Genomic DNA, 12,057 nt, shown 5'->3' on the forward strand with positions numbered 1-12,057 from the left:
TTTAATACAAACCCTTCAAAGTAACGTAATGAAGTATTTTGATAATACTTAAAATAATTTGTTATGAAAGAATTCATGCAATGTAGTAATAATCATTAGTATTGTCCCTATGCTTCTTTGTGAGATTGTTTTAAAACGGCGCTTTCTTTAGACGCAACAGGTTGTCAAGCGCTCTTTGTTTTCTTTCCTCTGCACATTGGTTAACACTTCATTGCAGAAAAATATTCATATATACCAATGTTCATATATTTTATACTCATGGAGCAAATTGAATATATGTTAAGGTCCTTCAAATAACTAGTCTCTGCGACATACGTTTATCACCTCATTAGCTAGCCTCTATAATTTTTCGAGGGATAACGTGGATATTAAAGTTTTCCTAGCTAACGTTAACGTCGTTTAGCGAGCTAGCTAAGTTCTCTAACACTCTTCAACATGGACTTGTATCACGTTTTGGAGATGATAGGAGAGGGCTCGTTTGGACGAGTGTATAAAGGACGTAAAAAGTTCAGTGGCCAAGTGAGTATATGGTATATTGGGAAAATATAAAGTTACACACTGACCTTTCTGCTGTACGTTAACTTCAGCTTTGTCTGTCATTAATAGCTTGTAGTGCTCCCTTTCATTGCGCATCCATTTTGTTTTGGTCCGTTGTAGGTCGTGGCACTAAAGTTTATCCCCAAGGTGGGTCGTTCTGAGAAGGAGCTGCGCAATCTCAAAAGGGAAATTGACATCATGAGGGGACTTCAACATCCGAACATTGTCCTGCTCTTAGACAGCTTTGAGACTGAACGAGAGGTATGCAAAGCTGTTGTCTTCACCTGCATATAATGTCATCACTTATACGTTACGTTATTACTTAGCATGGAAGACACATGCTTACAATACATTTTAATTTCATTAATAACATGATGATAATGCTGTCTATTCATGGCAGGTTGTTGTTGTGACAGAGTATGCAGAGGGAGAGTTGTTCCAGATCCTTGAAGATGATGGGAACTTACCAGAGAGCCAGGTAAAGCCATTGACTCATAATGTAGTAGGTTATTTCTCAACGTATTACAATAAGAACGACAAAGTACTGTAAAATGAAACCTATTATCGATCAAACTGCAGATATTCATGCATGTATTTTTCATCCTATGCAAAGGTTCGTGATATTGCCTGCCAGCTGGTCTCTGCCTTGTATTATTTGCATTCCCATCGGATTCTCCACCGTGACATGAAACCACAGAACATTCTGCTGGGCAAAGGAGGGGTGGTGAAGCTGTGTGATTTTGGGTGAGTATATTTGGTGCTGAAAGGACAGCCTTTGTGTTGAAGGAGAACTTTGTGGTGTTGAAAGCTGTGACATTCAATCCGTTAAGAAAAGCTCTGACGAGGCCAACAGGCCAAAACGTAAGCTTGAATAAAAATAGTGATGGCTATTAGCAAGAACAGTGTGCGGGTGTCTCTTTTCTTTCAATTATTGCCATTGTTACCATGCACCTGCAACAGACAGCTCAGATGTGCGAGTGCATTTTTGAATTTTGATTCAATCAGTTATAGAAATCTCACTGATGAAGGCACACACTTTATTATATGTATGAGTAGAGGAAACTAGAGGAAACTCAAGTGGAGAATGATGCCTAATTATACCCTATAGTGAGTCTGTCTGTCTGCCTTTAACTGTACCTGTGTGTGTCCTATCCTCCAGATTTGCAAGAGCAATGAGTGTGTCCACCCTGGTCCTGACCTCCATCAAGGGGACGCCCCTCTACATGTCCCCAGAACTGGTAGAGGAGAAGCCCTACGACCACACAGCCGACCTCTGGTCTCTGGGCTGCATCCTCTATGAGCTCCACACGGGGGTGCCACCCTTCTACACTAACTCCATCTTTCAGCTGGTCCAGCTCATAGTCAGAGACCCGGTCAAGTGGCCGGACACCATGAGCCAGACCTGCATGGTACTACAGAGTCCCTGTTAACTCTGAATTAATCCAGTGTTTTACCTTGAAATGCAAACTGAATCATGCTACATTTCACAGTGAAACTAATAGTGAAACATTTAGTTTGTGTAATTAAATTTGGAATTGAAACTAGTGATTTTAAGCTCATGTATATTAATTAAGATAGCATTTAGAGTCCCATCACCACATGGCTTGTCTATAATCTTTCCATGCCAGACTTTCCTGAAAGGTTTGTTGACCAAAGACCCACAGAAGAGGTTGTCGTGGCCACACCTCCTAAAACACCCATTTGTTGCTGATGGAGTTCTAGGTAAGACCCTTTTTTATTCTAACTTCTATTTTTTATGATAGACCTCTTTAAATAACAGGCTTCTATAGTAGACATAGAGACCTCGTTTATTCCTTGTGTTGTTGTTGTCTGTAGTTCTCTCAGACCCCGTTGTGTCCAGCCCGCTGACAGTGCCCCCCAGCCCAGACCTGCAGGTGCTAAAACTCCAGCAGGCAGTGCAGAAAGCAGCGCCACATGGTGGAGAGGGGAGATTACTGCGCAAGGCCAGGGAACAGAGGGACAAGAGAAACAGACAGGTAGGTAGACTGGGCAAGGGCCATCACTAGCTTTAAGCACCAGCTGTCAGAGCAGCTCACAGATCTATGCACCTGTACATAGCCCATCTGTAAATAGCCCATCCAACTACCTCATCCCCATACTGTATTTATTAATGTATTTATCTTGCTCCTTTGCACCCCAGTATCTCTATTTGCACATTCATCTTCTGTACATCTATCACTCCAGTTTTTAATTGGTATATTGTAATTACTTTGCAACATGGCCTATTTTTTGCCTTACCTCCCTTATCTTACCTCATTTGCACACACTGTATATAGACTTTTTCTACTGTATTATTGACTGTATGTTTGTTTATTCCATGTGTAACTCTGTGTTGTTGTATGTGTCGAACTGCTTAGCTTTATCTTGGCCAGGTCGCAGTTGTAAATGAGAACTTGTTCTCAACTAGCCTACCTAGTTAAATAAAGGTGAAATTAAAAAGTGAAATTAAAAATGACTTGTCCCTTCCCCGGAACAAGTATAAAAAAAAATTTTAATAAATAAATAAATAAAAATAGCAGGCAAGCAGACTAAAGATTTAAGTAGACCGAATGGACAAGTTAAAAAAATCACACAAAAATCACAATATCTTACACAATATATTACTCCGATCATAAATTGGATCAGAGTGTCATCCGGATGCAATGTTTTGCGCACTATTCTCCCAATTTCAGCAGAGCGCATCGGAGTAGAATTGTTTTGCAATGACAGGAAGGAACGAGCAGTCTTTTTCAATCACCAAGGGCCGGTTGCACCAGTTGGTCGTAAGCCCTTCTATGAGTTACAAATGGGGCAAATTCAACGACTAGTGGGGAGCAGGCGTATGGTGTTAAATTGGGACTATATCATGATAGGCAAAGAAAATATTAGCAATCTATATATTTTTTTACGTGTCTCGGGTTCATATTGCAAACACTCTGCAGGCTTTTGGAGTTGCATATGCGTGAGGTTATTTAAGGTTACATTAGCAAGCTAAATGTTTCTTATCAGTGATAGATGAGACAACAAATAGATGAGCTATCACCTCCCCTTATTTGCCCAGCTAGAGATCAATTAACCAAATACACAGACCGATTCAGTTAGACTAATCAATCAATGTGGTTTTGTTTATCAGACAAGTCATGGGTTTTTGATTGGGAGAAGGCGAGTGAAGAGAAAAATAATCCACTTATTGAGATGAGCAAACTAGACTAAAGATGATCATAAGCACTCGCCTCAATTAAGCTAACATTTTCCTGACCTAATTGCAACCAAATATCCAATATCTGGGGATTCAGTGAAAAACTAAAGTCTGACATTGATTGATTTGTCAAGACATGTCCCCAGACCCCACACTTGTCTCAAAGCAGCACGATGGCACTGTCCCAATCAAAACAGTGCTGAAATTCTAATCTTTTCCACTATTGCTTTAATTTATTAACAGTTGGTGGCTTTGGGAGTGTCCGAATATTTTATCCGTACAAGGTTATAGAAAAACATATCTTAGTTACCTTGCTTTGAAGTAGCCTACCTTAGCCATTTGTTCCCTGATTAATTGAATGAGGGAATTATTTTATAAAGACATAAAGTACTAGTTTTAATTGTGGTGTTGCAATATTTTATAGGCTACTTAAGGCGTCAGAATGCTTCAGTCCTAACCGAACGAGTGTGCTTGTTCCTTTGCTTGAAAAACTAGAAAAGAACGGCAATAGTACTGTTTGTCCGTTTTGAGACGAAGTAGCCAGTATGCACTTCCTCAAAAGAGTCCGAATGAATTTAAGATAACTAAAGAAATCTGTCATTAAAATGTCAACATTTTTGCCAAAGAGATCTTAGTTGTGCAATTTTACATCTAACAGATGTTTGATGCAGTATTTTTTCTATGAAACAAAATGTGCATGAAAACAAGTCGTCTCTCATTTTACGACAACACTTTATTGAAGAATCCCTACTGTTGACCAATCACTGACGAAGGGGCGTAGACTTTTTGTGTGCCCGATAAGCCAAGAAAACCCTCAAGTCCAAAACAAACAAAAATGTCACAAAATGTCATCAGAATAAATTCACGAACTCCACTGAACTGGGAAGCGTGTGGACGCCTTTAGGGTGGCCAACCATCCACCAAGGGAGCCTTGTTATATTTTGATAGGCAGAATGTAGGCAAAAAAAAAATCTGATTTTCTATGGTAATAATGATAACGCATTTTATTTTGTAAAGTGGTTCCTTGCATCATACAATGATGTAAAAATGGTGTTACAGAAATCTGTCCTACTTGTCTGAAGGTTAATGTCAAACACTGTGCGCACAAAGTGACAGACAGAGCTGTTGAATCAACACACCGTATCAGGCCAGAAATGTTGTAAAAGTAAAGTATCATGTGTATCATAATTGTGTGTGTCGTAATCATGAACGTACGTAGAAATGGAAAGGAAGGACAAGCTGTTCTATTCACTGTAACTTTCACACTCATGTACACTCTATGCTCAGGTGGGAAACGGAAAGACTGAATCATCTAGTCAGGCACCTTCAAGGACAGCCCCTGCAGTGAAGCCCCTGTCCAAAGACAGCCTGGTGGCTCCCTCAGATGGTTTGGATCAAGATCTGTCACAATTAACCGCCAATCTGAGCCTTACCCCAAAACAGTCTGCCATCGAGATTTCCACTAACAGGTACAATGTGGTGAGCCTTTAAAACTCCAGACAGTCTACTCCCCACAGACAGGTGTGTTCTATGAAAATGATCAATGGAAAGCACTCACACATCTGAGGGTTGCTTCTCCAGGTGCATCGTAGATGTTCAAAGCTTTGACAAAGGCTGTCAACCTGAAACGTTACTAATTTATAAAAGTCGTTTATGTAAATGTAAAGGGGTTTCCCCCATGTCCCCAGCAGGGGTCAGATCAGCCGGGACTACGAACAGGAGTTCCCCTCCGTGGAGGTTGGGCCCCGACAGGCCCTGAGGCGACCTGAGACTCCGGAGCGGGGTCAGGCCAGGACCAGCCTGGGTGCCGTGAGGCTCCACAGCCAGGTTCGTGTCACTACTGCTGGAGAGAAGTGCTCTTTGAGTGACAAAGACACAGTCTAGGATAGGGTTTTGGGTTTCATGAGTTTTTCTTAAGCTTATCATGTTTTGCAATTCATTGTCGGTTCTTTACTACTTTTGGTTAGGATGTTGACAGTGATGAGGAGTGGGAGAGGTTGATCCAGCAGACCTCCGTTTCCAGCGGCCAAACCATTCAAATCATACCTCGATTGAAAGAGAAGTTGCTGACATCCAAAACCCTGGTAACTACTACTTACAGGCAACTACAGTAGAATCAAGTTAGTTGAATTCCAGTTGGATGGGAAAAAACGTATTTGGTGGGATTTGAATTCAATGCCACCGTAAAGTGTGGGATGTCTTCTATGCTGGTGACAAATCCAATTTCCCCTCTGAGGATCAATAACGTTTATTCAAATGTTTTCTTTGACATAAACCCTGTGGTTCTGTGTTCTTGGTCAGCTATTGGATGGTATCCTGGAGGGGGCATGTCAGATCCGTCAGCCACTGAAGGTCCTGTCCAACCTGATCTTGACCTCTGACTCCGAGGACTCCCATCGACTTAGACAGGAAGTTGGACTACCTCATTTCCTGTTCAACCTAGTCCAGGATATTGTGGAGAATCCAGTGGTCGTTAAGGTTAATTTGGTGACATTAACCAAAATTATTATTATACCTTTATTTCAACAAGGAACACAGACTGAGACCACGGTCTCTTTTACAGCTGGGCCCTGCATATACATGTTATATTTTCATAGATCAGGACTTGGTCTTCAATAATCCAATTAGATTGTGAGAACTATTTAATGGCTGTTTTATTCAAGTAAATATGTGCAGTAAGGACTGCAATGTTAATTTCGGGGTGGATTTCCCCTCAACTGCTAACTCGCTTTTTTCTGTCTCATCATGTTAATAATCTCCCATCAGCAACCATGGAGTGTGACAGTACTGGGGGAAGTGATTGTTCTACTCTTGAACTATTGGGAGAAGCACCGTGACTGGCAACAAGCAGAGAACAAGTTTGTTTCTTTATTTCTTCTCCCCTCTTAGTGGTTTAAAATGGTTGTATTTAGTACATTTACATAGTTAAGAGGTCATACGACATAATGTTTAACAATATTTCAATGTCATACGAGACAAAACCTTTTCTCACTGTAGACTGGAAGATTACGCCGTGCCCTTTTTCAAGATTCTGCTTCGGCCTGACCCTAACCCATTGGCAGTAAGTATGAAACCACTCAAAGAAATGCAGTAGGCTAGTGGTGTTGAATTGGCTCTGGACAGACTCCTTTCCTCCATCTCTCATCTAGCCTCTGGCTGCAGCCATTCTGGCCATATTCAGCCAGTGTGGAGTCTCTGTGGTTGTTAGCATGGACAAGATCACTGCTCAGCTCAACAAGCTTCTCTCAGACTCCGACGAGGTAGGCTATGAGTGTCTATTAAATTGCATAGCTAACGTACTAATATAAGTGTATGATTGAATGGTGTTATCTTTGTGTGTAAATATTTATACAAATTATTTGAATGACAGCTTTACTTCTTGAAATAGTTTTGCAATGAAAAAAATATATATGATTTGTTGTGTCTGACTAGACTGTTCCCTGAAATGTTCCCTCTCCCAGCCACGCGTCCCGTTACCATCAGGCTGGGGGTTCTGTGATGGCTTCTTGTCATTGGTTCTCCACACCCTAACTGAGGTTAATTGTGCCTGCATACAGATTTGTCAATAACGAAAATATTTTGATCCATTTAAAAAAATAAAATCTCCTTTTATTCTCTGAACAGCATGAAAGCCCTCCACACTCTGCTTCTTTGGATCCAAGCGTTCTGCGCCTCCTGTGGGTGAAAGTTGGTACTTCACTTGAGAAAACATCAGCCAGAACAAAGTTCTGCTCCTCAAACGGTATAAACTACACTACCTGATGATGTTGGTCTCTCACCAACATTGAACACAATGAAGAAGGCTAAAACCCGAAACGTCTGTCTAATCTGTTTCCCTGCCTCCTTAAAAAAAGACATTAAAAAACAAACAATTATTTTCTGGAATTCTGTCTTATTATTATTCTTACCCTTACAAGTTTTGGGTTGAGCTCTCACCAATCTAATATAAATTATTTCCATCTCCTCTCCCATCAGGACTGTATGTGTTCCTGTCCCTCGCCCTTTTTGTCCTTACCAGGGACCCGTACTGCTGTGTTCCCTTGTTCTCAGACAGCGACACAAACTGCATACTCACCCTGGGCCACCTGCTCACCACTGATTGGTTAGTGACCTCTCCATCTCTCTCCCCCTCTCTCTCTCTGTTTAGCTGTCTTCTTGCATAACACATCTTCTTATTCACTTGTGATTGTCCTAATAATACTTATAGCATATCAACAGTCAATCAATTACCATACTGTTACGGTGGTGATATGTGGAGAGTGCCTCTTTTCCAGGCCATCTGACGAGACTCACGGCCAGCTTTGGGGTGGTGACTCCAGTGGGAACAGCCTATCAGTGTTGAGCTGCCACCTGCTGTGTTTCCCCTTTGCCCTGGACCTGTCCTCAGAGACCATGGACAGACTACTCCAGCTGTACCACAGCGCTGGCATTGTCACTGGCCTGCTGCAGGTCAGGCTCTCCCCTTACAAGAACATTGTTACGCCTTTGGATGTATGAGTATATATTGACAATGCGCAGAAACCCCACTCTTAATTGATCTCCCTCTGTTGATAGGTCTGTCTGACATACCGAGTGACTGAAAACCTTACAGTTTTTCTGATGCAATTTAAGATGACGCTTGCTCTAGTCACACATCAGGTTCATCCCACAACTGCTACTCCACCACACTGCTGTCTTGGCACCATTGGGAGAACATTGTGTTGTTCAACGTCTGGTGTCTTTGACGGTTGAACTGGATTGTGTGTGTTTGTTTTTTTCTGTTCTGGATCAGGTTATCCAGTCCGTTCCTCCGTCTCTCCTGGAACTGCCTCTCTCTCTGCTGTGTCGCCTGCTGCTGTGTGACCCCGGCCGCTCTGTCCCCTGCTTCACAGCAGCCGCCAGGGCCCAAGGCTTCTTCTCTCCACCCAGCAGTGACCCCAAGGAGGATAGAAGAGACCAGGCACCAGCCTCCAGGGTCACGGACCAGGCTGGGCACCCAGTGTCTGTATCTAGGACTGCCAGCTCCCTTCTCTCTGACCTGCTAAAGCCTGATAGTGAAGCCCTATGGGGGTCGGCCGTGGAGCTCTTCACCCTACTATCCCAGGCTGCCCGCTGTTCCCCTAGGTCCCGACCCTCCACCCCTCATCTCCACCTGGAGCCTGCTCCCCTGCACCAGGCCCTGGCTCACCCAGACGACAGGGTCAGAGCTGCTGCCTGTAGCCTGCTAGGTAACCTGGACCCGTTTACACCTCATACTCCTCCCTCCACCAGTGACCCACAATGGACCCGGCTGCAACCCGCCATCCTCAGAGACATAATTGGCTGTCTCCACGACCCCTCCGCGTCCGTACGGAGGATGGCCTGCAAGGCCGTGGGCAATTGGCTGGGGCTCATCGGAAAGGCAGAGTTTAGAACGCGGAGAGCCAATGGGAGAGAGAACAGTAGTGCCCCTATTACAGCCCGGGAAAGGAAGAAGGGCAAGCCAGACAAGACTGTGTCCTCCCAGTTCCTGGTAGGAGACGGAGGAGACTCATCCACAACACTCAAACAGCAAGTAGCAGACCAGGAGGATGGAAGTGGATGGGTGGAGGAAGCCAATTGGGCAACAACTGAGCTACTCTCCCTCATGGCGGACCCTGATGCCCTGACGCGCCGCCACTGCTGCGCTGCCCTGGGCAACATGGCTGCTGTGGAAGGGGGTGTGGCCTCACTGCTGGAGGGAGACGTGCCCCTTCTCCTCCTACAGGCCGCCTGTACCGACTCCCAGCATGCAGTCCAACGAGCGGCTGTCGCTACCCTGAGCTTATACAGCCAACAGGACGCACTACGACAGGTAACAGAGGGTGATATTCCCAAAGGGTAGACATTGAAATAAATATAAGCACCATAGAATAGTTTAATCACAGTGGATCAAACTTCAAAAAAATGTTTTAAGAAAAATGGCTTCATATCCTCCATGAGCTGGTGAATGTCTATCTAGCACACATTAAAAATATATATATATATAATAACTGTGGCTTGTTATCTCATTTAGAATGCAATTAATACTACTCTTTGAAGTGTTTACATGGTTATTGGATTTTCTACATTTCTAAAACCTTTTTCCGTGTGTTGAGGCCAGGCTGTTGTGGAATGTTATCCCCTCCGAAGCCCTTGCTTCCACAAAAAGTTTTTATTTAGTCTTTCTATTATATCATTTATTGAGTTTCTTAAATGTTGCCATATCTCATGTCATGATCAAACACCAAAACGTTCTTTACTCACCGTTGCCTTTAGTCATTTAACTCTGGATGCAACACTGCACATTCACTCTCTTATCACTCGCGTGCTTACACAGATACACACTCACACTCTCTCACGCAAACATACTCTCACACACACACACATTCTCGCTCTCTCTAACACATACACAAACAGACAAACTCTGTCTCTACTAAGACCATATTCCAACCTCTTTCATCTGTGCCTTAAGGCTCTGCTGTCCCTCGATGCACGTGAGAAACTTCGTCAGGCTTCGCAGCATGTCGCACCTCCACAGTGTGACTACAGTCAGATCATCAAGCTGCTATGAAGGCCAACGCAGCGAGTGAGAGAAATAGTGTGTGTCTATTTGGTAAGATCAGACTTGTGGATCAGCCCGTCTGCCTTTGCCTTAATACTGGGATTCAATGTATAAGCTGGATGCCGGCTGTTATATCCCCTACCCATAACTCATCTGTGCAGCGCGGTGGTTGATAAAATTATTGCCATCAATATTTTATGTCTTTGTTTTAGAAGATAAAAGTACATTTCATTACATTGAGGGATTTGTCATTTGGGATAACTTGTTACCATGTTTTATTCTCTTGAATTGAAAGGCGCATAATTGGTTTGTTTAGTTTGGGCAATATGGTCTGGACTCGTACGGTGTAAGTCAAGTTTTTTGAGTGTAATGTAATTTGTAAGGCTTTGAATTTGAATAAAGTATGTAGTGTAAGCCTATCATAAATGTATAGATTTTGTTTTAACTATGTAAAAAGGTAGTTTTCAAGTAATTCTTGACGAAGACTTTCGATTTGTTATGCACTGGTATTAATGAACCCTCGTGTGCCATTCTAATGACAAGGGCTCTATTTGTGATAGTTTGTTTTACCTGCTTTTGAGCCAATCTTAATAATTAGATGAAAATGACACTATCATTGCATTCATTCAAATCATAATTTAACAAAGTATAATAACTCAATTGTAAAACGAACAAAAAAATACAGGTGGCCAAGTGAGCAAGTTTTCCGAACAAATAATATTCTAAAAATCTGTTTATTTTGATTGTATTATTAAGATGTTGTCAACTTTTAAATTAGCCCTTTTTATGAGACGGAATATCATTCAGGTATGAATATAAAGGGGTTTAGAACATTGGCATTGCACATGTTGATTGTACAACTTTCTTGCTAAAGTGCAGTTTGCGGCAATTCACAGGAAGAGAGAGATCATGTTGCAGATTTCCTTGTGGCACAAATATGTTTTGTATGATCCAATTGGATTTTAGATGGGCATAAGGTCTCTTGTGAAAATGTCTCAAATTAGTATTTGTCAAAGTAAATGTTTCCGCCCCCCAGAGTACATAAATCAATATATTTGAGTGTGATGCGTCCCCCTTAAAACATCAATTTTGATGAGATAAAATATATGTAAAATACTGTTGAACATTATATGCTTGATAACATTTGGTCCTAGACTGTGTGATATAATGTGACTGATAGAGTCGAAACACACCTTCAATGATAATTGCATATGTGTTGTTGAGAAGGCTAGTGCCTGATTTCGTGCTGAATAGGGCCTATATGACAGTTTAATATGTATGTAGTAAAAAAAAAAAATACATGTAAAATGACATGTTGGGATTTTTCGCATGTCATTTTTTCGATATGTAGGTCTACACCACTTAAAACGTGTCTTCTTTTCACAGAAAATGACATGCTCGGGAGTGAATACTGGGTCCATCTCACGTGGAATGACTGGTTGCACTTGTTTGAAAAATGTATACATGTATATGCTACAGGTATGTATGTCAAAGAAAATCGTGTCGTGTATAAAAAATTGCTTGCCCTCCATAACAAAAATATAGACAAGTGTTTTTGGCCTTACCCTCCGAGGAGCAGATTGATAAAGCAATAAAACGTTAAATATATTTGAAATCAAGCCAGATTCTGTACAACAGTCCATATAATCCACGCTGTGTAAAAGACAACATAGCCTAAGCATCCCCCCAAAATACTTTTAATGCCTCATTTCGAAACAGTTCCAAGAAGTATCCTAATCTATCCGTTATTTCATTTATGTGGGCTTAATCTCCCCTGGCT

General features: G+C 42.0%; 1 protein-coding gene across 2 annotated transcripts; it reads left to right on the forward strand.

Annotated features, from left to right (window-relative positions):
- The first annotated feature begins 151 nt into the window (after positions 1-151).
- Positions 152-11,885, forward strand: stk36 (serine/threonine kinase 36 (fused homolog, Drosophila)). Of its 2 annotated transcripts, none has more exons than XM_055942939.1 (21): positions 152-519; positions 658-798; positions 938-1,015; positions 1,151-1,281; positions 1,697-1,946; positions 2,166-2,259; positions 2,374-2,534; positions 5,024-5,205; positions 5,425-5,563; positions 5,704-5,820; positions 6,038-6,214; positions 6,503-6,594; positions 6,734-6,797; positions 6,886-6,996; positions 7,198-7,272; positions 7,361-7,478; positions 7,712-7,838; positions 8,011-8,185; positions 8,508-9,548; positions 10,188-10,328; positions 11,664-11,885. In XM_055942939.1, exons 1-20 carry the CDS (start codon positions 436-438, stop codon positions 10,284-10,286), a joined length of 3,456 nt encoding a protein of 1,151 aa, XP_055798914.1. In that variant the 5' UTR covers positions 152-435; the 3' UTR covers positions 10,287-10,328; positions 11,664-11,885. The 2 variants fall into 2 exon arrangements, with proteins under 2 accessions (XP_055798914.1, XP_055798915.1); XM_055942940.1 differs by having other exon boundaries at positions 5,428-5,563.
- Positions 11,886-12,057: the final 172 nt, after the last annotated feature.

Source organism: Salvelinus fontinalis, chromosome 13 (genome assembly GCF_029448725.1).
Source record: "Salvelinus fontinalis isolate EN_2023a chromosome 13, ASM2944872v1, whole genome shotgun sequence".
In the NCBI taxonomy this organism is placed as follows: domain Eukaryota; kingdom Metazoa; phylum Chordata; class Actinopteri; order Salmoniformes; family Salmonidae; genus Salvelinus; species Salvelinus fontinalis.

What these genes read in the sequence shown, in the direction of transcription:
- stk36 (XM_055942939.1), top strand. Translation starts at nt 436, where the DNA reads ATGGACTTGTATCACGTTTTGGAGATGATAGGAGAGGGCTCGTTTGGA. An exon ending in GTAAAAAGTTCAGTGGCCAA is followed by an intron (nt 520 to 657) that starts GTGAGTATATGG and finishes GGTCCGTTGTAG; the next exon opens with GTCGTGGCACTAAAGTTTAT. An exon ending in TGGCAACAAGCAGAGAACAA is followed by an intron (nt 6,595 to 6,733) that starts GTTTGTTTCTTT and finishes TTCTCACTGTAG; the next exon opens with ACTGGAAGATTACGCCGTGC.